Source organism: Giraffa tippelskirchi, chromosome 7 (assembly GCF_054371585.1).
Source record: "Giraffa tippelskirchi isolate mGirTip1 chromosome 7, T2T-mGirTip1v1.2.pri, whole genome shotgun sequence".
In the NCBI taxonomy this organism is placed as follows: Eukaryota; Metazoa; Chordata; class Mammalia; order Artiodactyla; family Giraffidae; genus Giraffa; species Giraffa tippelskirchi.
This window is the reverse complement of record NC_137281.1, coordinates 10,076,979-10,101,413: the sequence shown is the minus strand read 5'-3', so window position 1 is coordinate 10,101,413 and position 24,435 is coordinate 10,076,979. Positions and strand designations below refer to the sequence as shown.

General features: G+C 59.6%; 2 protein-coding genes across 30 annotated transcripts; one reads left to right on the top strand and one right to left on the bottom strand.

The window, feature by feature from the left end:
* Positions 1-302: 302 nt before the first annotated feature.
* KLC3 (kinesin light chain 3) lies at positions 303-8,945 on the top strand. 27 transcript variants are annotated; one of them, XM_081515754.1, is made up of 14 exons: positions 303-383; positions 2,823-2,924; positions 4,131-4,390; positions 4,899-5,129; positions 5,471-5,540; positions 5,987-6,206; positions 6,563-6,650; positions 6,730-6,831; positions 7,117-7,290; positions 7,902-7,992; positions 8,066-8,106; positions 8,191-8,297; positions 8,441-8,504; positions 8,723-8,945. In XM_081515754.1, exons 3-14 carry the CDS (start codon positions 4,133-4,135, stop codon positions 8,792-8,794), a joined length of 1,518 nt encoding a protein of 505 aa, XP_081371880.1. In that variant the 5' UTR covers positions 303-383; positions 2,823-2,924; positions 4,131-4,132; the 3' UTR covers positions 8,795-8,945. The 27 variants fall into 27 exon arrangements, with proteins under 27 accessions (XP_081371880.1, XP_081371875.1, XP_081371881.1 ...); XM_081515749.1 differs by having other exon boundaries at positions 4,125-4,390; XM_081515759.1 differs by lacking the exon at positions 303-383 and adding an exon at positions 665-717 and having other exon boundaries at positions 5,474-5,540.
* Positions 8,588-24,435, bottom strand: ERCC2 (ERCC excision repair 2, TFIIH core complex helicase subunit). 3 transcript variants are annotated; one of them, XM_081515732.1, is made up of 23 exons: positions 24,283-24,435; positions 23,981-24,080; positions 22,507-22,584; positions 22,362-22,424; positions 22,071-22,184; positions 19,714-19,830; positions 19,515-19,631; positions 19,072-19,195; positions 18,884-18,980; positions 18,666-18,799; positions 18,410-18,578; positions 16,322-16,440; positions 13,915-13,984; positions 13,756-13,825; positions 13,561-13,662; positions 12,523-12,586; positions 11,902-12,023; positions 10,424-10,516; positions 10,255-10,327; positions 9,982-10,052; positions 9,750-9,893; positions 9,511-9,654; positions 8,588-9,135 (listed from the first exon to the last, which is right to left on the bottom strand). In XM_081515732.1, the coding sequence occupies exons 1-23, from the start codon at positions 24,342-24,344 to the stop codon at positions 9,043-9,045; spliced, it is 2,340 nt and encodes a 779-aa protein (XP_081371858.1). In that variant the 5' UTR covers positions 24,345-24,435; the 3' UTR covers positions 8,588-9,042. The 3 variants fall into 3 exon arrangements, with proteins under 3 accessions (XP_081371858.1, XP_081371860.1, XP_081371859.1); XM_081515734.1 differs by having other exon boundaries at positions 24,318-24,435; XM_081515733.1 differs by having other exon boundaries at positions 24,398-24,435.

The following is a 24,435-nucleotide window of genomic DNA, read 5'->3' as shown; positions in this document are numbered from 1 at the left end:
GCCGAGGAGAAGGGCCTGAGGTTGGCATTGCAAGAAGGCCACCCGTCTGGGATGCAAAGTTTCTAAGATTCCGAGTTTCCAAGATTCTAGTTTCGTGGAGACTCTTATTTCCTGCCCGCCTGCAATCATCTCGGATTCGACGTGCCGCAGAGACTAGCGGCTAAGCGCGCGCACAAGGCTCTGCTATTGCTGCAGCGCTGGGGCGGCTGGGCTTAACTTTCCAGGAGCGGTGGGCGGGGCCGGTCTCACCTGCGGGGCGGGGCTCCAGGCCGACCCGCCCCCCGGAGGAGCCGCTCGCGGCCGGAGACTCCCGGCGCAGCTGCGGGCGGCCGGGCGTGCGTGCGCAGCGCGGAGAAGCCGGACCTGGAGCCGTCCGCAGTCAGGTGGGCGCCGGGAGTGTTGGGTGGGAGTCCCGGGAGCCGAGAGGAATGAGGCGGGGGCAGAGGGTATGGACTGGGCCTGGCACACTCCTGGGACCGCTGGCCTGAAGACGGGGACGGGACTTGGGCTCCCTGGACGCCCACTGTCCCGCCCTAGGGCTCCCCCGAGTCTGGAGGCCCCAGTGGGGCCGCGCCCCCTCTCTCGGGGCGCAGGTAAACAGGCGCGAGGATGGGGCGGGGCCTGGGAGAGGGAGGGGGCCCTTGTGACGGCCCGGCCGGCTGGCAGGCTGGCGGGCTGTGAAACCGGGGTGCGCGGGGCTCAGCCGGCCGGCCAGGGGTAAGTTGTGTGGTTTGGGGAGCGGGCCATACACTCCCGCCTGCAAGTGTATATGTGCGTGGAGATTGGGCGTGAGTGTGCACGAGAGATGGTGTAGGAAGCTCAGGTGTGTGTGATGGTGTCAAACGGTGCCTACAGATGTGGGTACAGGTTGATACAGGAGATGGCCTGTCCGTTTAGCCCAGCGAGGGCACCGAAGGACTGTGTGAATGATGTGAAACTTTCAGTGGTGTGAAAATGTGGGCGACCTCTGATGGTGAGTCTGTAATGCTGTGTGTGTGTGTGTGTTTGGCAGAGAGTTGAACTGTTTACAGGATTAGGTATGTGACCAAGAAATTGCGTGGCTGTGGTTGTCTCTCTGACGGTAAGACTGGGGGGAATGGCAGGGAGGTGTGTGCTGTGGGGTACGGGATGGATGTGTGTAGTGTGACTGTAATTATCATAGTCAGCTGTGTGCTTGTGCTGAGCAGGTGAAGGGGAGTGTGCTGTTTGGAGGACGTGTGAGTGTGGGAGACGTGTCAAGGACACAGTCTGAGTGATGCGTGGCTGTGGTTGAGCCATGCGTGTCGCTGTGAGCAGTACTCTGAGGCCATGTCTGGAACAGTCGACTCAGCTGTTTGAGGTTGTGTGTGATGTTGTAGGAGATTGTATACGTGAATAAGGGTCTTGGTTGTCAAGATGACTCAATGAACTGGCGTGGTTGTGAGTTTGATCATTTATAGGACTTGTGTGTAAGGTGTGAGGCTGTTAATAAGTCTGATGTGATGTATGTACACACACGTACAGCATACACGGAGATTGATATGTGCGTGAACACATATACATAGGGAGAGGGGGAGGTTGGGGGTGGAGAGCCTGCAGTGTGTAAAACCCACGGGCTTATACAGCTGCCCTTACTCTGTGTCTGAGTGGATGTGATTGTGAGTATGTGCGCAGGTGCAAAAAGCGCTGGGGTGCTTCTAGGGGATGCCATGGCTGGAGTGAAGTCAGCCTGTGAGTCTGTGCGTGAAAACATGGAACTCCGTGTGTCTCCACCGCCATCTGTGCCGTGGGCACCCGCTTGTGAAGGTGTAAGAGCCAGCATCGGGTCATTCGCACATTCGTGCGTGACACTCTCGTGTGTCTGTGTGTGCGAGTCCCTGGCTGGCCAGGCAGGGGCGGTGGAGAAAGCGGGGAGGAACGATGACAGGTCCACCGTGAGTCCTGGGAGCCGGTGTGGGAGGGAGGCATGGGATGGAGGGCTGGCTGCTGGCAGGACGTGGGGGTGTGGGAGAGGGCATGTGTCACGGGCGTAAACCTTCAAGGAGACAGTCCGAATGGGAGTGATTTGGAATTTAGTTACATTTTCGCAAGTCAAGAGGGGTGAGGGAAGAGACGGTTATTTGTGTGTTTTTATTTTTTAAATTTGTATTGATTTACAGTGTTGTGTTAGTTTCAGGTATACAGCAAAGTGATTCAGTTATATGTATTATCTTTATTTTTCACATTGTTTTCCACTGTAAGTTATTATAATATATCCAGTATAGTCCTTGTGCTATACAGTAGATTTTTGTCGGTTATTGATTTTACATATGTATATGTTAATCCCAAACCTCTAATTTATCCCTCCCCACCCCCTGCCCCCTTTGGTAACCATACATTTGTTTTCTGTCTGTTTTTTTTTATTTCTCTTTTTTATCGTTTTATTTGTTTTTGGCTGTGCTGGATCTTCCTCGCTGCGTGGGCTACTCTCTAGTTGTGGTACATGGGCCTCCCGTTGCGGTGGGCTGTCTTGTTGCAGAGCACAGGCTCTAGGCGCTTGGGTTCCATAGTTTCAGCTCCCAGGCTCTAGAGTGCACGCTCAGTAGTCATGGTGCACCGGCTTATTGCTCTGCGGCATGTGGGATCTTCCCGGACCAGGAATTGAATCTGTGTCTCCTGCATTCTCAGACGGATTCTTTACCACTGAGCCTCCAGGGAAGCCCATGGCTTTTATTTCTGAAAGGAAAATGTACCTGTATGTTGGGTTGTGTTTTTCAGAGGGGAGTGTATGTGTGTTGTTTATTTTCCTTTTTTTAAAAATAATGTGTATTTATTTGTTTGGCTGTGCCGGGTCTTTATTGCAGCACCCAGGATCATTAATTGCAGCATGCAAGATCTAGTTCCTTGACCAGGGATCGAACCCAGGCCCCCTGCTTTGGGAGAACGGAGTCTTAGCCACCAGGAAAGTCCCTACATATGCTATTTCTCAAAGACGAATATATATGTGTGTGTGCCTGAGTTAGTGTGTTGTACTGGGTTGTATTTTGAAAAGAAAACGCAGATGTGAGTGGGTGTGTTGAGTTGTATTTTTAAAAGAAAGTGTGTGTGTGTTGTATTTCTGAAAGGAGGATGTGTATCATTGTTGTATTTCTGAGATGGAGTGTGTGTAGAGGCATATTTCTGAGAGTGTGTCTTGTGTCATATATCCGAGAGGAGAATGTGTATAGCGTGGTTTTAAGAAGGGAGGGTGTGCGTGTGTCGAGGTCTGTTTCTAAGAGGGGAGTGTGTGTGTGTGTGTGTGTGTGTCCCAGAGACATTGTCCCCAGTGTTGTTGGCCTCATCACCCCCATACAACCCCATGCAGTCCCACGTGTGAGACCCCATTACCATCTGGGACTGAGACCCTCAGCCGTCACATGGCCCGTGTGACACCCCTGGGCCATGCCTGCCACACGTGTGTCCCAGCACGCCTTGGGCTGGCCGGGCCTGTCTGCAGTGGAGGGTGGAGCCGGTTTCCTCTGGTCTGTCAGCTCCTCAGGTCCCCGGGAGTCACCACATGTGGGGACCCTCCCTGACCTCGCCAGTCCCCAGGCCTTCTCGGCTTCCAGCACCCCAGCCCCGTGGGCCTCTCCTCCGCTTCACCCCACCCCCAGTGGTCTGACTGGTTCCCAACAAAAACACCCTGAGAGTGAGCTCACGGAGAGGCTGCCGCCTCCACACGTCCCGCCCCACACGCCCAGCAGGGGAGGGCACCTCCGGTGCGGGTCACACAGCCGGGCCGGCAGGCCGGGGGATCCCAGGTCCTTGGGGTGGGGAGGGCTGACCAGGTGAGCTGAGGGCAGGTGGGCGGCCGTGGGATGGCTGCTTGGCCGCCTGGGTTAGTTCCACACGGGAAGGTTTGGGAGTTGTCCTGGGGGCCGGGCCCCACGGCTGAGGACAGGCAAAGCAGACCAGAAAGTTTCCAGCTGCAGGCTCTCCAGGACGGGCGTGGGACAGGTTGCCAGCTGCAGTGAGGAAAGCATGGAGGCAGAGGGCTGGCCGGGATGGGTGGATGGGGTGATGGCTGGGAGGGGATGTGTGGCCTGGCGATGCGGAGGCTGAGGGGTGGGCTTGCCCGGCTCTGACAGTGACCACCAACCTCCCACCCTGATCCCGGTCACCCCCAGGAGCAGCCATGTCCGTGCAGGTGGCGGCCCCAGGAGGCGTGGGGCTGGGCCTGGAGCGCCCAAGCCCCGAGGAGCTGGTGCGGCAGACACGGCAAGTGGTGAAGGGGCTGGAGGCCCTGCGGGCAGAGCACCGGGGCCTGGCAGGGCACCTGGCGGAGGCCCTGGCGGCCCAGGGCCCGGCGGCTGGCCTGGAGCTGCTGGAAGAGAAGCAGCAGGTGGTGAGCCACTCCCTGGAGGCCATCGAGCTGGGGCTGGGCGAGGCCCAGGTAGGTATGAGGGGCGCACCATCTGCAGGGGTGTGGCTTAGGCCTGGGGGGTCGCCCAGGGATGAGGGGCCAGGCGTGCTGGGCGAAGGGGGACCTAGGGGCACCCGGCCTGGGACAGGGAGCCTCTAGTCCCGAGATGGGATCCCTAACCTGCAGTTGGGGGGGTGGCTCCTTATGTGTAACAGGGACCCCTGAACCAGGTGAGGTCCTTCCATAGAAGGGTAGGTCCTGGGCAGACTTTGGGGTTGCCCGGGTGGGATATGACGTGTCCCTGTGTGTGATCTGTGTGTCTGGGTGAAATGGGAGGGAGGGGTTCCCCCGGCAGGATCGAGGTGTGACCCTGGGACTTGCTGAGCATCCCTGGAGCCACATCGGAGGGCTGTCTGTAATCTGGGGGACCTTGGGGGGAAGGAGGTGCTCTGGCTTGATTTGAGGCCCTGGGCTGGGTCGGGGTCCGTCTGGCAGGGGGTGGCCAGGCCTCTGACTTGCTGGCACCCCCTCCTGGCAGGTGCTACTGGCGCTGTCGGCACACGTGGGCGCGCTGGAGGCGGAGAAGCAGCGGCTGCGGGCGCAGGCCCGGCGGCTGGCCCAGGAGAACGCGTGGCTGCGGGAAGAGCTGGAGGAGACGCAGCGGCGGCTACGGGCCAGCGAGGAGGCCGTGGCCCAGCTGGAGGAGGAGAAGAGCCACCTGGAGTTCCTGGGGCAACTGCGGCAGTACGACCCGCCTGCGGAGACCCAGGTGCGGCCGGGCCGGCGAGGCGGGGTCCCCGTCCCTCCATGGAGCCCCCAGGCCCTCCAAAGGACCCCCTGACCCTCTGCAGAGCCCCCACCTTCAAAGGTTCCCTGGCCTCTCTGGAACCTCTGAAGAACCCCCCCAACAAATCCCAGACCCACTGGAACTTACTCAGAAGCCCACCCCACACCCAGCTGCCCCACAAAGCCCCAGGATGCTCCCCAAGCCCTCAGGAGACCCCTGGAACCCCTGCCCACCACCTCCCTCAAGCCCTGGGGTTCAGGACCCCCATCTCGGAATCAGACTCCCAAGCCCCGTGACGCCCCCCTTTCCTCCTCTCTCTGCAGCAGGCTGAGTCCCCCCCTCGCCGGGACAGCCTGGCCTCCCTGTTCCCCAGTGAGGAGGAGGAGCGGAGAGGTGGGTGCAGGGCTCAGCCATGGAGGACGGGAGGCCGAGGCTGGGGAGGGCGCATGTGAGTCACTGGACCCCAAGGTCTCTGGGGAGGATGGGGCAGGTCAGGGCCGGGTGTCAGGAGGGTGAAGCAGTTGTCTGTGTGTGGGTGTCTGTGTGTGTGTGTAGGGGGGTGACGGGGCAGATGAGGCTGGAAAAGCTGGAAACTAGGCCTGTCATGGTGACCACAGCTCCAGGAACCAGGCGGCTTCCATGCGTCCATCCCACAGGCCAGGCCCCCTCCTATGGGTCAGTGAGATGCCTGGGATTCCCATCTCGGGAGTCAGTGCAGGGGCCCGCGGTCCCAGGGGCCAGCAAGGCAGCGGTGGCTTTGAGGGGGCATGTGTCCCCTTGTGTGTGGGCTGGGGGAGCAAGAGGCCTGCAGTGACTCGATGTCCCCCCCACACCCCCAGGTCCTGAGGCAGCGGGGGCCGCGGCGGCCCAGCAGGGTGGCTATGAAATCCCGGCCCGCCTCCGGACCCTGCACAACCTGGTGATCCAGTATGCGGGCCAGGGCCGCTACGAGGTGGCTGTGCCACTGTGCCGCCAGGCCCTGGAGGACCTGGAGCGGAGCTCGGGCCACTGCCACCCCGACGTGGCCACCATGCTCAACATCCTGGCGCTGGTGTACCGGTGGGGGCCGCTGCCGCTGGAGGGGGTTGGGGGATGTTGGGCAGAAGTGAGGAGCCCTGGTGTCCTGCTCTACAGCACAGGGTACCTGCAGGGGTGGGGCGGAAGGGGACGGAGATCTGCGGAGCCCACGGAGACCCGGGCAGAGAGGAGTCAGTGGGCAAGAGACCCCCAACAGAGGGGGGTGGAAGCCTGGGGCGGCAGAGGCTTGGCAGCCACCTGGGCATGCAGGGACCCTGTGCTAGATCTGGGAGGTGTGGGGACACCCAGAAAGGATCCCCAGGGGACACCACCCGTGCTCAGCCCAGCCTAGGGCCCCGGCCCTGGCCTAACCCCCTCCCCCCGGGGCTGCTCCACAGAGACCAGAACAAGTACAAAGAGGCCACAGACCTGCTCCACGATGCCCTGCAGATCCGGGAGCAGACGCTTGGCCCTGAGCACCCTGCGGTGAGTGGGGGCCCGGGAAGGAGCACAGAGGGGCTGTGGGCTGGGCCTTCCCACCCCTGACCCCCGCCCCACCCCACAGGTGGCCGCCACCCTCAACAACCTGGCCGTCCTCTACGGGAAGCGCGGGCGTTACCGGGAGGCGGAGCCCCTGTGCCAGCGTGCCCTGGAGATCCGGGAGAAGGTACTGTCTGGCCCGGCTCCCGCAGGGCCCGTCCCACACAGCCCTTCACCTCTGATATTGAAGCACTCGACTCTGGCTCTCGCGTGACCCTGATTTGTTCTTGTGACCCCAGACCTTTGGTGCCTTTCCCATGTGACGTTGTGAAGCCCCAGTTTGAACCTAGAGTACCCTGTCCCCTGACTCACCACCCTTGACTCCAACTACCAACTCATGAGCCTCGTCATGGCGGCTGCTGGCAACACGTGGCCCGCCAACCCCAGATGACTTGTGACCCCATGACCCTAGGTCCTGGGCGCCGACCACCCGGATGTGGCCAAGCAGCTCAACAACCTGGCCCTGCTCTGCCAGAACCAGGGCAAGTTCGAGGAGGTGGAGCGGCACTATGCCCGGGCCCTGAGCATTTATGAGGCCCTGGGCGGGCCCCACGACCCCAACGTGGCCAAGACCAAGAATAACCTGGTGAGGGCACCTGGGGGTTCGGGGGGGCTCGGTCCTGGGGCCCCAGCGCCAGGCAGGCACCCATCGTTTGAGGGGGCCTTGCCCTGCAGAGAACAGGGGCCCCATCTCTGCCCAGCCCTTGAGGGTGCCCCACGGGGCTGGGCTTCCACACCAGTGAGGCTCCCCAGCTCAGAGGACGTGGAAGGGTCAGGAAACTGGCAGGTTGGTGGGGGCCGGAGAACAGCTCCAGGCAGAGAGGAGGCTGGAGAGACTGGCTGGAAGCAGAGAGCGTTTATTGGGCCAGGCCCCCTTCCCAGGACTTTCCGTGGACCGTTTCCTCAAGGGCCCTGTGAGGTAGGTGCTCCCACTGCCCCATCGTGCAGATGAGAAAACTGAGGCACAGAGAGGGGTGTCACTGGCTCAAGGTAGAGTGGGGAGGAGGCCCCTGCTCAGAGCCAGCAGGTCACCTGCCCTGTGGGAAGCGGTGGGCTTGGGCTCCAAGCCCACTCTGCGGTCGGCCGGGGGCCTGGAGTGCGGGGCGAGGCCGGGCTGCTTCCTGGGGGGCCAGGAAGGAGGTGCCGGGTGCGGCGCCTAGATGAGCCAGGATCACCCAGGCCATGCCCTCCCCGCAGGCCTCAGCCTACCTGAAGCAGAACAAGTACCAGCAGGCGGAAGAGCTGTACAAAGAGATCCTCCGCAGGGAGGCCCTGCCTGCCCCGCTCGGTGAGCCCCCGGCCCCTCCCCTGCCCTGGGGGCTTCTCAGCGTCCCCCCCACAATGTCCCCATCTGTCCCCAGGAGCCCCCAACACAGGCACCACTGGTGACGCACAGCAGCAGGTGAGGAGGGCTTTGTGCGGGTTCCCGAGGGAGGGGGGCCTGGGGGGCCAGGGAGGCTGACCGGCGCCCCCGCGCCCTCCCCAGACCCTTCGTCGGAGCAGCTCCTTCTCTAAGCTCCGAGAGTCCATCCGGCGCGGAAGCGAGAAGCTGGTGTCCCGGCTCCGAGGCGAGGGGGCAGCGGGGGCGGCCGGGTGAGTCCGCCCCTCTCTCCCTGTCCTGCTCGAGGACCATGCGTGGCTCCCATCTCCCCTGCGACGCACAGCAGTCTGGGTCTGGTCTCGAGTCTCCCAGGGTGAGAGCGAGACTCACTGGTGCCGTACCCCATCCTGGGCAGGATGAAGAGGGCCATGTCGCTCAGCATGCTGCACACGGAGGGCTCGGGGGCGCCCGAGAACCAGGTGAGGGGACTGCTGGATCAGGGAGGGGACGGGCCCAGAGGCCGGTGGACAGCCAGGCTGGCATTGGAATGGACCCCCAGACATGAGCACGGAGGGGTTTTATTTGGGTAGGTGCAGGGGGATGGAGGGGTTGGAGTTGGGTCGGGACAGACCGACGGGTAGACAAGTGGGCCGCAGGGGCGCAGCCCCGCCCTCACCTGCCCCGCGCATGTCCCCAGTTCCCCAGGCAGCACCTGAGCGAGGCCTCGCGGACCCTCAGCGCCAGCACCCAGGACCTGGGCCCCCGCTAGAGGCAACAGAACCACGTGGCTGCGGCTTCTCAGGAGGAGCGGGAGGGGTGGGCGAGGGGAGGGGAGTCTTCTCCACTCCCTGATGGCTCCCCATGGCTCAGGCCTCCCCGAGCTCCGCTCCTAAGATTAAAGGCTATAGATCTGGCAGCTAGAAGGTCTGCCTGAGGTGTCCTGTGGGGACCTCGAGGCCCCTCCGAGCACCGGGACCCTGGCCGGCTAAGACTCAGGCGTCATGGCCCCGCCTGGCGCTACAGCTGCTGGGCAATCTGCTCGATCCTCCGCAGCGTCTCCTCTGACTCCAGCTGCTCCAGGCTGAGCAGGGACAGGCCCAGCTGGTCCTCCTGGGAGTGGGGAGAGGAGGGGTGTCAGCTGCCCCACGTCCCCACACAGAGCTTGGTAATGACGGGAGGTGCCGCCCAGGGGCCCAAGACAGGATGCTTGAACTGGAAAACGCCCGGTTAACTTGGGGCATCCTGTCCCTGTGAACGGAAGACGGGCCAGGGAGGGAGGTGGCAGAGCGCCAGGTCTGAGCCAGAGAGGGCTGGCCTTCTACAGGTCCCGCGACCGGCTCGGGACACACGCTGGGGACACACATCGGGAGCCCTCAACTCTCCCCCCTCTGCCAGGCACGGGGTGGGGGGTGGCACGCACACAAACCTCCCTGTCTGGGGCAGGCTGGGGTTGGGGCTCAGGGGTCTTCCCGGAAGAGGGCTCACCCGGTGGAAGGGCTGTGCCATCTGCCTCAGGAAGTACTTGGCGACCTGGACTCCCTCGTCGACGGTCAGGTTGAGGTTGGCATCCGTGAGGTGCTCCTGGATCCACCGGGGCAGCTTCCCCCGCTTGTCAGCCCGAGCAAACCGCTGGTGGTGGTTGGGGGTGTCAGGACCCTGGGGGGAGCCCAGGCACCCACGGCCTGGCCCTCCCCCTCTTGTTGGCGGGGTCCCCGAACCCGTACCTTGTCGGCAAAGACCATCAGGCCATAGTCCGTCTTGCCCCTGATGGCCCGACCCACACACTGGGCGGCGTGGCGCATGGCGTCAAAGGTGAGAAAGTCGTTCTCACGAATCTGGAACTGGTCCCGAAGGTATTCCAGCCGCGCCTGTGGGTGCGGAGATGGGGGCCAGGGCCCTGCCTCACACTAGCCCCAGGGGAGGCCTTCACATCCACCCGCCCCCAGCGAGGCTCACCTTGAGAATGCGGCTCTGGGTGTAGACGTAGGGCACCCCGAACATGATGACGGCCCGCCCGTAGTGGTGCACTGTGGGGCGGGGGGGAGCGAGAGGGCTGACTGTGCGGGGCCCAGGAGCTCTTGCTGTCGGAGGGGTTCCCCAAGGGCCCTGCCGGGCACCCAGGGATGGAGGGGAGGGGAGGCCCCTGTGCGTGCAAGGCAGTGGGCGGGTGAGGTCCCTTCAGGGAACAGAAATGGCCACGCAGGGGTGGGGAGGGCCGAGTCCACTCACCAAAGTCAATTCCCTCGGACACTTTGCCTCGTGCCACTGAGAGCAGGATGGCCCCGCGGCCATTCTCGCAGGCCTTGGGAGGGAGGCCAGGACAGAGACGTGTCACCTGGGAGCTGTGCTGCCTCTGGCCCCTCTCCGCCCAGACTCCCCTCGTCCCCCCAGCACCCACCTCCTGGTACTTCTCCAGGGCGACGCTGGTCTCAGCCCCATCCTGGGTCTCAATGAAGAGCAGCTTGTTCCTCTGGATGTTCTCCAGGATGCCCTTCGGGGAGGACATAGCGGGGACGGTGTGGGTGGCGGACGGTGGGTTCAAGGACAGGGGTGTCCTACTTAAACTCAGCTCTGCCACTGACTCCCATGCGACAGACCACCCCTGTCCCCGGCCTTGGCCTGCCCTCTAGAGACCGCGGGAGGGTGGTGGCAGTGTCCAGCGTCACTTCTTTGGAAAACTCTGTGATCCGGGGAGGGAACCAATCCCCATCTTTTGGACAAGTGGGGCAGGCATGTGGCCCAGGGTGACCAGTCAGGATGCTCCACCCCCAGCTGGTGACTGGTGGAGAGGCTGAGGTAGGCCAGGCAGAGCCAATCAGAGGCTGCCTTGAGCGGTCGCATTTGACACTGAAATAGATGCATGGTTCTGATCAAGGACAGATGCGTGACAGGCCAGAGAGACAACACAGAGGGTCCAGAAACAGCCCCCCAACACAGACATCTGTCACTTGTGCCACTCAGTGTGGTGGGGGGAGCTCTTTTCAGTAAATGGGTTTGGAGCAACAGATTTCCAAATGGGAAAAATACGAACCGTGACTTACATCCTACACAAAGATGAACCCGTGGTACCTCACAGAGCTTAGATGTGAAAGTTAAGACTACAAAACTTCTAGATGGAAACACAGGAGACCATCTTTGTGAGCCTAGGGCAGACAGAGGTTTCTTAACTAGGACACAAAAGACCCTGAGGACATGGGGCTCGAGTGGCTGAGACTGTGCAGAAGAGCCCGAGGACAAGACCGAGGTCTCGTCTGTGTGGATGGCGTTCCCACACACTCCCTGGGACTCACATTAGCCACGCTCACTTGTCTCACCCCAAAGAAGCGCTTGCTCTAACTTAACCGAGACCTGGGCTCATGGTGCAGAATCATATCCTATCAGGGGCCCAGTGCCAAGCTGTGGTGAACCCCATTTCCAGAATGCCCCATGACCTTGCCCACACACTCCCCAGAAGGGACTCCTACAGGTTTTTTGCCCCGAGTCTCTGTTCAGCCTTAATTCTCCAGAATCTTCCTCTAACGGCACAGCACCCAGCTACAGTCACACCCGCTACCCAATGTCTCCACACCATGCCATATGAGCTGGAGGGACAGCTGGGGGTAACCCCCCACAAAAGACCAAAGAGGGAACCAGGAACTCCTCAGGTGGGGCGTGGTCAGCCACTGAGGGGCACACCTCTGAGGACGGGGCCCAGCGAGGCTGCTGATGTCCTAGTTCTTAACCTGGATGTGGGGGCACAGTGAACATGGTTCTTTAAACTGCCCTCTGTGCTTTATACACTGTCCTGTCACCATTTAAAACACGAAGAAAGAAGCCAACAGAGGAAGAGAGCCGAGAGCTCAGAGGGTCCGAGCGCCGGGTGAGAAGCGGGCGTACCTGCTCGTACCAGGAGGCCACAGTGCTCTCCATGTACTGGTAGCTGGTGAAGAAGGCCACGATGCCGTCAGGGACCACAGCGGACATCTCCAGCAGGAGGTTTCCGTAGTTCCGGATCACCGCTGTGAGGGGTCAGAGGTCGGACCGTTTCCTGGCCTGGGTCCTCCTCCCCACTCCCCATCACAGCTTTCCTGTCTTAAACTTGGGGTTCCTAGAAACCCCACTGCCGGCTGTTCACACACATTCCAATTCTCCTTCCAGAGTCGTGGGAGGACTGCCCCTTGACCCACCAAAGTTAGGTGTGGCCACATGACTTGCCACGGCCAGTGAAGAAAGGGCCGTGTCACTTCCAGGTCAGGAGCTTTACCAGCCAGTGCACAACCCACCAGGACCCGTCCCGTCCCATCTCGCCAGCGCAGTGATGTGTCCGATGGCAGAGGTTCTCAGAAGGGAGAGATTCATGGCAGGCCCCCACCAACCCACAACGGCACGTAGCATGGGCAAGAAGTAACCTCTGTGTGAAGCCACTTTGATTTGTTACTGCATCTATGACCCGGCTCATGCTGACCAATCCACCTCCCCTCTTGGGACCGACCCAAACCAACCCCCGTGGAACCATACCAATATCTTCCCGGGTCTCAAACTTGGAGCTGATGGCCACCTGGTCATTGCCACGGCCGATGATCTAGAGAGAGCGAGAGAGGTCATGATAAGCACACCAGCAGCAGCCACTCCAGTGCGTGCCCGCAGGCTGCGTGCTAGCGCTGCTGTATGCTTTTTATAGACACAGTGTCACCGAGTGACCCCTCAGCTACCCTCTTATCTGAGTGGTGCAGACGAGTGACCTCAGGCTTACAGAGGGCGAGTCGCCTGGCCAAGGTCACCCAGCAGATAGACAACAGAGATGGAACTGACCCCAAGTCTGTCCATGTGTCTCACCAGCAAGGACCCTTTAGTCCGCCCCAGCCTCCAGGCAGGTGGTCCCAGGAAGCTGCCCCTCACCCCACTGGCAAAATCACAAAAGCACCATGTGGTGGAGGGTCCTCACCAGCCCACGAGCCCTGAAGGGCAGCTCTGAAAGCCAAAACACTAAGGTAACTCCAGGTGTTTAAGTCTGGCACAAATTCATCTGGTAGCAAGAGTTGCCCGGCCCAGAGCCTGTTCAGCGTGCTGACAGATCTCCCTTGGTCTGACTCATCTGAACGTTTGCTGAAATTTGATTTCCACTAGAGGGATTTGCTCAGACCACTTGGGAGTGTTTCAAGTCTGGAAAATTCTCAACTCTAAAACACATCTGCCCAGCAACTTCAGAAATGGTACTGAAGGCCCGTGTTACGAGGTTCATTTTACAGAGAAGAGGACCAAGGCCGAGTGGCAAGGTCACTGCCAGACGACGGGCCAGGCAAAACCACGTTAACCAAGTAGCAGGCCCTGGGCCACGAAAGCCTTTCACACTGTCTCACTAAATCTCCTCAGCCACCCTGGGAGATCAGAGAGGGGGTGTTCCCATCTCACAGATGAGAAAACTGAGGCTTGGGGAGTCAAACTCAAGCCCAGGTCCGTCAGAACCCAAAATCTGTTCCCTCAGCTGCCTGAGCAGTGGAGAGAGGAAAGGCGGCCCTTGTTCCCACCACCCTCCCTGTCACCTCCCCCACGCACCATGGGGCAGAGGCAGACCCGGGCCAACGTCATGGTGAAGGTTGCCATGGTGACAGGGTGGAAGTCCAGGATCTTGGGGTAGATGTCCAGCGGGGACAGTGTCTACAGCAGGGACAGCAGAGGGATCTCAGCAGGACTGGGCAGGAACCAGGAGCCCCCCGGGGAGGGCTGGGGGCCAGAAGGGAGGGTCCTCACCCCGGATGTGATGATGACAGACTGGAAGCGCTCAAAAACGGGTTTGATGGCCAGAGAGGCATCCATGCAGCTGTGAGGAGCAGACCAAGGTGGTTAGGGCCAGGCTGCGGGGGCCGGACCCTGTGGTCCGCTGACATCCCCCCTGGGATGGGATCTCACCTGAAGTGCAGAATGGGGTTGGCAATGGTCGGGGTCCTGTCGTCGAAGGGCTCGATGATGATGGTGAAACCTACAGGGGGCCCGCGGGACTCCCTGAGCGCCAGTCATGACCCCGCCCACTCCCCCGCACCTCCACCCCCTACATTTGGCCACCCCGCCTCCCCACTTTCTCCCTCCACTCCAGTCCCCCTCCCCTCACGTTTCTTAGTGAATGGGACCAGCCATCAGCAGCCCAAACCTAAAACCCAGGCCCCTGAGTCCAATATATACCCCAAACTGCCCACCCCTCCCCTGGGCCAATACCTATGCGAACGTTCACAGAGGACCCTGAGCTGGGCACCAAAGGCTTACTCCTCACCCTCCGGGGACCACGGGGGACCACCACCTCCCTCCAGCCAAAGCCTCCAGCCTTCGCCCACCAGCTTTCTGCCTAAGCGGTTAGGAGGCCGGTCAGCTCTGCTCCAAAGTCCAGCTGCCCTCTGACCACTTTCCCTGCCCTGGCCCAGACCGGCCACCATCACCCCCTGCCTGGCCCACCACAGTGGCCTCCTCATCCCAGTTCCCTTCACAGTGGCCAGAGGATCCTTGAAATTGAGTCACGTCGCATCCCTTCCTGCTCAGAAGCCCCCGGGGCTCCCCACATCCCTCCCAGGGTCCAGAACTGTCGGTGGGATCCTGCCACGCGACCCCCTTTCCTCTGTGCTCAAGGGGTTCCTGCCTGACTTTCAAAACCACCAGGGTCACACACACAAAAGAACAACCCCAGCAGAGTCATTCCACCCCAGGGCCTTTGCACTTGCCCCACTGTCTGGAAAGCTTCCCGAGGCAGCAGGTTCCTTCTGGTCATTCAGAACTCAGCTCAAAAAAAAAAAAAGAACTCAGCTCAAATGTCAGCACCTCAGGAAAGCCACCCTGGCCACCGGACACTGTGTGCATGCTCCAACACAGTGACATGTTCGTTTCTCGTGAAAACTATCACTTTCTGGAATTATCTTCCTTAACCACATTTACATCTCTGCTACCTGTCTTCCCTGCTAGAATGTAAGTTCTGGGAGGTCAAGAATGAGGTCTTTCTTGGTTCCTACCACTTCCCCAGGGCTGGGCCTGGCCCATTTATTGAGCAAATAAATGAATGAACGTATCCACATAATCAAGTTCACTTAGTCAAGATTTTTTTTAAAATATCACATCCTCTGTGCCGAGCCCTGTACTAGGAACACAGCCGTGACTGAGAGCCCTGGCCTCACAGTCCAGGGATGGGGACACAGAGCTGTCCCCACAGAGGGACCACTCCAAGTGGGCAAGGCGGGGACAGGGGAGCCTAAAGGAGGAGGCCTGACCCTGCCTGGGAGCCAGAGGGGCTTCCTGGAGGAGGAGGAGACGCCTCTCCTGAGCCAAGAACCGAGGAGTGAGGGGGAAGAAAGTTGGGGGCTGAGGAAGATGGGGAAGGACGTTCCAGGTACAAGAATGTGAGGTGTCGGTAGATGGAGAAGTGGGAAGGAGAGGAGGACAGACAGACCGAGAGGGAGAATGCGATGGACAGAGGGAGAGAGGCAGGAGGAGGATTCCAGCGACACTTGCTGCCCATTGGCCCTGGGGTGGGGGACGGGCTGTCTTCCTGCCAAGGCCGGGCCCGCCCATGGGCCGTCAGACAGGCTGACCTAGTTTGCTGGATAGAGGAGTAATCCCCGGGGATGAGACTGAGCCCTTGGCAGCTTAAACCTGATGAGTGGGGGGCGGAACGCTCCCCTGTACCCTCCTGGGAGGCTGGAAATCTGAGCGTCCTCTCCCCAGGCCTCTTCACCTCCCACAACTCTCTCCAGCGCCTCTCCCACCCTGGCCCAGCCTCTGCCAGGAGAATCCACTAAAACGCAATCTGACCCTGTCTCTCCCTGTTCAGAACCTGCCACGGCTCCCCAGTGCCGCTGGGAGCAAGACGACCACCCCCTCACTGCGCCCCCCAGGGTGAGCGGGCCCCGCAGAACCTCTACCTCCTCCTCTCATGCCACCCCCACCCCCACCCTCCTCCGTCTGCGGCCAGAGGGAGCCTTTGAAAATAACCCATCTGAGCACAAGGCTCGCTCACTCAAGGGCTGTTTGTGGCTCCCCACTGCCCTCAAAATAAAGCCCAGAGCACTTCCCTGTTGGTCCAGTGGCTAAAACTCCACACTCCCACCCGGGTGCCTGGGTTTGATCCCTGGTCAGGAAACTAGATCCCACATGCCGCAACTAAAGATCCTGCATGTCACGACTAAGACCCGGCACGGCTAATAAATTTTAAAACAAATAAATAAAGTCCAAACTCCAGAGCCCAGCCTGTCCAAGTCCCAGGGGCGACCCTCTAGGCTCTGCCGGATCCCGATTCCGGCTGCCGGGGGCCGGCAGAGGCAGGGAGAGGTGAGCTCACCCTTGGCGTAGGTGCTGACGAGCGTGGCGAAGTTAGCGAGGAGGGTGAGTGGGGAGAAGTCAGTGAGGTCCGAGATCTCCAAGGTGTGCAGGAGGGAGCGGAGGCGCTCAGCACAGAACCTGGCGGGGTGGGGGGATGGGCAGGTGAGGGAGTCGGTGGCTGCCGGCTGGACAGCCCCTGTCACCATCAGAGCACATGCCCACGCGCCGTCTCCCCAGCTGCCCGGCGGTTTCAGGAGATCGGGGTCTGGGTCACTCTGTGTCCCTACCTTGTACCACTGCCCATCACGGGGGCCGCAGCCACAGGAGGGCACACAGAACAATCATCTCACAGCCCAGAGTCACCGCCCAAATTCTTAGACAGTAAGGAATCTGCCTGCAAGGCAGGGGACCTGGGCTCGATCCCTGGGTCGGGAAGATTCCCTGGAGAAGGGCATGGCAATCCACTCCAGTATTCTTGCCTGGAGAATCCCATTGACAGAGGAGCCTGGCGAGCACCAGTCCTTGGGGTCGCACAGAGTCAGACATGACTGAGCGACTAACACTCCAGAGTCACACAGTCATGTCACATGAGGTAACACCCTCATACACAGGTTCTCAAAAGGGGCGACCCACGACCACCCCCAGCAGCCCACGGTCACCACGTGGACCCTGCTCGGCCACGCGGTCGTACGCTCCGCCCGGATCTCTCACAAGGTCTCAGTCACAGTCACTGTCCTCGGTGACACAGCGTTAAGAGTTCCACACGCTCCCAGAGGATGGCCTCACACAGCCTCGCTGAGCCTGACGCACCTTCTATCAAAGGCGCGCATGCAAGGTCACCCAGCTCGAGGCAGGGACGGGCCGTGGAGCAGGAGCACCCGACTTTGGCACCAGGCAGATGGTCAAGTTTAAAACCTGCCCCCTGGGACTTCCCTGGCGGGCCAGTGGTTAAGACGCCCAATGCAGGGGCTCCAGGTTCAAGCCCTGGTCAGGGAACTAGATCCCACACGCCGAGCGGTGTGGCCAAGAAAAATAAGAAATAAAATGAATAAGACCTGTCTCCTGTATGTCCTTTCTTCCAGCCTGCCTTTTCTATCCCCCAGGCTCAATCAGACGGCCCCGCGTGTTCCCGCAACCCCCAGGACTCCCCCACCCCAGCCCTGGACTGTCCCTGTCTGGGATGGGTCTGTCTCCCCAACTGGACTGTGAGCCCAGGAGGGCAGGACCAGGGCCGTCTCAGCCACTGCTGTGTCCCCAGCACAGAGCAGGCCCTCAGAACATGGATCCTGCGCCTCAGATCCCCTCTGTCCTCACAAGTCTCTCATGAAGGGAGACGGGTGAAGCCGCACCAAGGGCTCCCCACCTCCTCAGAGGCAGAGCAGCCTGGAGCCTCAGAGCCCCACCAGCCGGGCTTCCGGTCACAACCACACACAGCGCCCTGAGGCTTCCCCTCCACAGGACACAGCATCCTCATCCGCAGCACGAGGCGGGGAGGCTGTGCTGAGTCCCCGGGACGTGGACGGTCAAGCGCCTGGCTCATCGTCAGTGCTCTAGACTGGGTGGGTTCCTGGGGTGTCTGCTTTGTGATTAAACCACCATAGGAACCTGGGCGTAAAGGGGCTGACCCCTTACCCCTTGCACGGAGGAGGAAACTGAGGTTCATAGAAGACCAATGACTGATGCAACAGCAGCAAAGGAAGAGCAGAGGAAGCTCCACCCCTACTCCCGGGTCCCTTCATCACTGGCCCTGCCCCCAGACTGCACCAGCGGCTGGCTCCTGCCCAGGGGCTGGAGGGGGACAATGAGAGGGCCTGGTGGGAGGAAACAGTGAGTGGGGGGCCCACAGCATTTTCTCCCAGCTCCCACCCCACTGGCCCTCATCAGGAGCCCCCTCCAGGGCCAATCCCTCCATGGCCTGGAGTGAGAATACCCCTGAGCACTGGCCAGGGCCCTGGGGTCTCGCTCCCCACCTCTGCACACAGTCTTTCATCACACTCCCCGAGGTCAGTTCTCTGATCATGGTTACTGACACCGGTGACACGGCGACCCCGGGCGCCCACCCCCGACCCCCACCAGGATCCACCAACGCCCAGCCCGGGGGGCGCACCTGAGGGGTTTGCGCTGGATGCAGACACGCTGGGCCAGGCCGCTGAGGAAGGCGGGTGGGCTCTCCTGGACCACGTGCTGCACCCGCAGGCGCCACTTGACGTATTCCAGCAGGCGGCGCAGGAAGCCCAGGAAGTGCTCAGCCGTGCGGATGGAGCCGGGCACCGCCTCTGCGGGGAGATGGGCTCAGCCAGGCGCCAGCGGGGGCATGGGGTGGGGCGGGGCGCGGGGCTGGGCGAGGCAGGGGCGCAGCTCACCCTGCAACACTTCATCGGGCAGCACGGGGTTGGCCAGGTGGGCATCGGTCTCCCGGGCGGCGCTGGCCTCCCGCAGCCCCTCCACCAAGCGGCGGTACTCCTCTCGCAGTCGCTGCTCATCTGTCTCCTTGATCCTGCGGGGAGTCGGAGTGTGGGAAGAGCTGGGCCACTTGGGGGGCAGGTCAGGCGCCAGGGTCTACGGGCCGGGGCACCCCTACCTGAGCACCGTCTTCTGCAGGGTCTCCAGGTTGGCCTGGCACCGATCCAGGGTGCGGCGGGTGAGGTTGACGCTCATGGAGTCGATGCAGACATTGTCTGGGGGGCCAGGGAGAGGGCTGGGCTCAGGCAAGCGGACGCAGCAGCAGCGGAGGGGCCGCCTCGCCTCCCCGCCTGGCTCTCTGCTCACCGATGTTGTGGGCCTCATCGAAGACGACCACGGCCTTGCGGGCCAGCTCCTTGGACACCAGGTCGGCAATCTTGGGGTCCAGCAGGTAGTGGTAGCTGTAGACCACCACGTTGGCATGCAGGATCTGGGGGCCGAGGGGGCAGGGTCACCCTGGCCCGCCTGCCAGAGCCCACCCCCAGGGCCTCTCTGCCGGGTCGACTCCAACAGGTCACATCTCTCCCTCCCAGCCGGCAGAGGTGAGGCAAAGGGAGCAACCCAGGCAGGTGGACAGACAGACATAGACATGCAGGCAGAGGCAAGGAACAAATAGAAATGAACAGGTAGAGACAGACTGACAAACAGATACAGGCACAGACCAATAGGGAGATCTAGGGAGACAGACAGACAGGTGGGTGGGCAGCCCGTAACCCTCCCACTGGCCCACAGCCCCAGCGCCTCCTCACTGAGTATCGGGCCAGGAAGTACGGGCACCAGCCCTGGCGCCGTCCCACGGCCTTCAGGTCATCCAGGTTGTAGATGCCCGTGGGGAGGGGCACCTGGCGCCCGTGGACATCAAATTCCTGGGGTGAGAGGGTGTCTGGGGGTCAGGGGGGTTGACTGTTGCAACTCACCCTCCCTCGCCCCCCGCTGCCCTGCAGGTACCTCGTAGAAGCGGCAGTGGGGCAGGCTGGAGTCCCGCTGGTACTGCGCCCGCACGTACGAGGCTGTGAGGCTGTGGCATTTCCCGTCCACGTCCTTCCCAAAGCGCAGGGGTGTCACCTGGGGGGCGGGGAGCATCTTAGCGCCGGGACAGGCCAAGACGCCCAAGCACACCTGGAACCCAGGGCTCAACACCTGACAGCTAGGTGGGGTGGGAGGCCATCCTGTGAGGTGACCAGGGTGAGACTCGGGCATCTGTGGAAAACTTTTCCTGAACCTGCTTCGTGATTAAACAGTTAAGACACCTGCAAACTTACTGCAAGGATGCAAGAGTGGCCCAACTGCCGGGCTCTTATTCTTTTTAAAATGTTAAACCTTAGGACTTCCCTGGTGGTCCAGTGGATAAGAATCCGCCTGCCAATGTGAGGGACACGAGTTCGATCCCTGGTCCGGGAAGATCACACATGCCGCGGAGCAGCTAACACCGTGTGCCACAACTGCTGGGCCCACGAGCCTAGAGCCTGTGCTCTGCCACAAGAGAAGCCACCGCGTTGAGAAGCATGCACCGCAATGAGAGAGTAGGCCCTGCTCGCTGCATCTAGAGAAAGGCTGTGCGCAGCAACAAAAGCCCAACATGGCCAAGAATAAATAATAAAATGAACAAAACATTAAGCCTTGTACAATGTCAATTGTATCTCAGATTTTTTTTTTTAATATTAAGTCTTGAAGGACCTTCAGCATGTAGATTAAGGGTTAACTGCTTTATCTTTTAAAATGCTACAACAGCCAGAAACCTTGGCAAGGTCTGAGAAGCAGAGGAGGTTCTGATCACAGTTTGAGACCTTCCTTACCTCTGCCCTGTTCAGAACCCTCCGAGGTTCTGTTGATGGCACCGTCACAGCCCAGGGCTGCCCTTCCTCAGAACGAAACCTTTCTCTCCCCAGAGTGAGGGCTCTGAGGCTGTGGGCCCCTCCCTCTCCCTTTCCTGTTTCATCAGTTGCCAAAGACTCTGCTACTTCTTTCTCTTTCTTTACATTTTATTATTTTTATTTTTAAATAATAATAATGCCTTTACATTTTATTATTATTACTTTCAACAAGCAATACAGGGACTTCTGTGGTGATCCAGTGGTGAAGATTCTGCACTGCCAACACAGGGGGTGCAGGTTCGATCCCTGGTCGAGGATCTAAGATCCCATATGCCGTGGGGTGCAGCCAGTGAGGCACACAGGGTTAAATGTGTCATATATGCTCCCACAGAAAAGTATTTTAAAACTCTGAAAACTTTCACTAGGACTAAAGCAGAGACCTAATGGCAAATCTACTTTGAAAAACTCAATTCAGTCCAGATGAAGACTAAACTATGCTGGTAAGTCCTTCAAGGCAGCAGGCCCGTGGAGGGAAAAAACTGAGATGGAAATATCTGGCGCAACCTTTAGCCTTATCCAGGTCAATATACAGCTCTGGAAACAACTAAGACACCATCCTGAAATACAGTGTAATACTGCTTATGCCCATACCACATTTCCAGAAAACCTACTCCAGGTCATTAATTCTCAACTTCTTACTATCCTAAGGGGGACAGAACCACCCTTTGAACATGTTCTGGGCACACCCGTGCAGCGATTTACTACGTGATTCCTCTTCATTTATGGCTCTGAAAGTCATAAGTGAAACTCTTATTTAAAAGCAAGTATCTCAAGGGACTTCTCTGGTGGTCCAGTGGCTAAGACTCCCAGCTCCCAATGCAGGGGGCCCGGGTTCAATCCCTGGTCAGAAAATTAGATCTCGCATGCTACAACTAAGACCCAGCACAGCTAAGTAAACACATAAATAAATAAAGTGGCCTAGCACAGTTGGCCCTAATGATCTGCAGTTTCCGAATCCACAAATATGAAGTGTCAATTCTACATTACATGATTTATACATTTTATAACTAGAAGTCTGTACTTTTTGACTGCTTCACCCATTTCACCCAGCCCCCACCTCCTTGCCCAATCTTATCAACAGTATGAAGCAGGTAATTAATTATCCCTATTTTACAGGCAGGCAGACTGAGGCCCAGACAGCAGAAATCACCTATGCAAGAGTATATGGCTAGTACGTTTCAGAATCAGGAAACCAGGCCTGCCAGACTCCAGGAGCTACCTTTTCACCTCTCCCAGGCTTGGGGAAGTCGGAAGGCTCCCTGGAGGAGGTGTGCCTGAGCCATGAACAATGAGTTGGCATGTGATGAGTGAGATAACTCTGTGCATGGCCCCTGCACATCTCCCTGACAGGAGGGGATCTAGAACTCCCGGTTGGACGGAAGCGTTTCCTCAACCCTGACGCTTAGGGAGAGGGGAGGGATGAGCGCTCACCTCGGGATGAATACACAGGTTCTTCCGGGAGCTCAGAGCCAGCCCCAGAAACGGCAGCTTCTCGCCCTCCTGTTTCTCATAAAAGCTGAGTAACTTTCGAAGCTCTTCAATCACCTGTTACAGTTGATGAGGGAGGTGGGGAACTGGCCTCAATGAAAGCCCAAGCCCCTGTCCAGGCAGGTTCTAGCCCTTCCCCAACTTCCCACACGCCCAAAGCTATGATGGCAACCACCAGGGGGACAGATGGGTTAGGGGAGAGCGGGGGCGGAGGGGGCCCGCACCCAGGCTCACCTTCTCAATCTCAGGCACAGTCCTCGAGCAGTAGATGAGTTTAGTCACCTCCAGGGGATACGCCTGCCGACAACCATGGGCTCAGCCTCGGCCCCCATCCAGCCTCCTCCCTCTGCCCCCTCCTCAGGCCCAGGGAGTCACTTACCCGCTGGTACGCCATGATCAGGGCCAACAGGGACACTGTCTTCCCAGTGCCTGAGGGCATCTCCAGGACTCCATGACCCTGTGTGTGGTGGGCAGGAGGGACATGACACAGGTGCTCGAAATTCCAGGGACACAAACTCTGGGACCCTCCCCCCAGAATGGAATCTTGGAATAACAGGACAACATAGCAGTTAGAAATCTAGGCCCCAGGGGCAGTGGACTTGAACCCCACTTTTGCGACTCTTGTTGAGTGGTCTTAGGCAAGACCTCTCAACCTCTCTGAGGACTCTGTATCTCTAAAAATTGGCCTACAGTGGTGAGGACTCTGAGCTTTCACTACCGAGGACCCGGGTTCAAACCCTGGTTAGGGAACTATGATCATGCAAGCCACACAGTGCAGCCAAAAAAAAAAAAAAATAGGGGCTGGGGGTCTAATAAGCTCTTCTTCATCGCGTGACTATGAGAAGTAGTGGCAAACTGAGGACTATTTAGTACAGTATCTGATACTTATGTATGCTGTATGCCAAGTCTCTCCAGTCGTGTCTCTTTGCGACTTCATGGACTCCAGGACTTCTTTGGAGCCCTCCATGGACTCCTTTGTGACCTGTCCTCTGTTCTCTGTCCATGGGGTTCTCCAGGCAAGAATACTGGAGTGGGTTGCCATTCCCTTCTCCAGGGGATCTTCCCCACCCAGGGATCACATCTGGGCCTCTTGCATTGCAGGCAGATTCTTTACCAGCTGAGCCACCTAGGAAGCCCCATATTAAGCTGAGGTAGGTACTATTACTATGGCTATTTTACCAAGGTGAAGACTGTGGAGGGGAGATTAAGTGATTTACCCAAGGACACACTGCTGTGGGTAGCCAATTCCTGAGTCTCTATATGCCTAAGCCAACCACCGCAGATCAGCCTTGGTAAAGGTCAACTACGGCTCCAGTCCATGGGGTCGCTAAGAGTCAGACGGCTGAGCGACTTCACTTTGACTTTGCCCTTTCATGCACTGGAGAAGGAAACGGCAACCCACTCCAGTATTCTTGCCTGGAGAATCCCAGGGACGGGGGAGCCTGGTGGGCTGCCGTCTATAGGGTCGCACAGAGTCGGACACGACTGATGCGACTTAGCAGCAGCAGCAGCAACTGCTATTTTTAATTACTATTATTTGAGATACCAAGTTTGGAAGCGCTGGCTATCACAAGGACCTCAGATTTCTAAACTCTAGACCAGGAGTCCCCACCCTCCAGGATCTAATTAATGCCTGATGATCTGAGTTCTAATGATCTAATGCCTGATAGACCTCATGGAATAATAACAGAAATAAACTGCACAATGAGTTTGAATCTCTCCGTCCGCATATTGTCTTCCCCCAAACTGGTCTTTGGTGCCAAAAAGGTTGGGGACCGCTGCAATCTCGGTCTTAGACGCGCGTGTGTCAGGCCCACCTGTCAGGTGGGAATCGGCGGGCCCGGCCCACCCACCTTGGCATCCAGCGTGCGTTTGAGCTCCAGCATGTACGAGAACTGCTCCGGGTAGATGTAGTCGTAGGGGAAGTAGACCAGCAGCCCGTCCACGTTGAGCCTGGCGGCGGGGGCTGCCGGATCAGTCCCCCGTCCCCTCAGCCCCTCTCCAGCCCCCACACTCCCCTGCTGTCGGGCCAAGAGCGGTTGCCGGCCGAGCACCGGCCGGCTGGTCCGTCCCGCACATCCCCCCCCGCCGTTCTCTAGGAGTCTCCAGGTCCCTTCGGCATTCCCTCGCTGACCCTCCCCAAGGCTATCCCCACCCCAGCGCGGCAGCCTCCCTTCGCTCCGCCGGGACCCGAGGCCTGACCACGCGTCCCCGCATCTTCCGGACCCCCACGCCCGCTCGCGAGCAGCGAACCCAAGCCCCCCTCTCACTTCATGGCGCCGGTCGCGGCTTGAAGCTGCGTCGGCCC

Coding starts and splice junctions, on each gene's coding strand:
- KLC3 (XM_081515736.1), top strand. CDS start 449: ATGGACTGGGCCTGGCACACTCCTGGGACCGCTGGCCTGAAGACGGGG. Junction 6,651..6,729: donor TTGGCCCTGAGCACCCTGCG/GTGAGTGGGGGC, acceptor CCCACCCCACAG/GTGGCCGCCACCCTCAACAA. Junction 6,832..7,116: donor CCCTGGAGATCCGGGAGAAG/GTACTGTCTGGC, acceptor CCATGACCCTAG/GTCCTGGGCGCCGACCACCC.
- ERCC2 (XM_081515732.1), bottom strand. CDS start 24,344: ATGCGGGGACGCGTGGTCAGGCCTCGGGTCCCGGCGGAGCGAAGGGAG. Junction 13,663..13,755: donor CTGTCATCATCACATCCGGG/GTGAGGACCCTC, acceptor TCCCTGCTGTAG/ACACTGTCCCCGCTGGACAT. Junction 12,024..12,522: donor TGAGACCCGGGAAGATATTG/GTATGGTTCCAC, acceptor GACCCCTCACAG/CGGTGATCCGGAACTACGGA.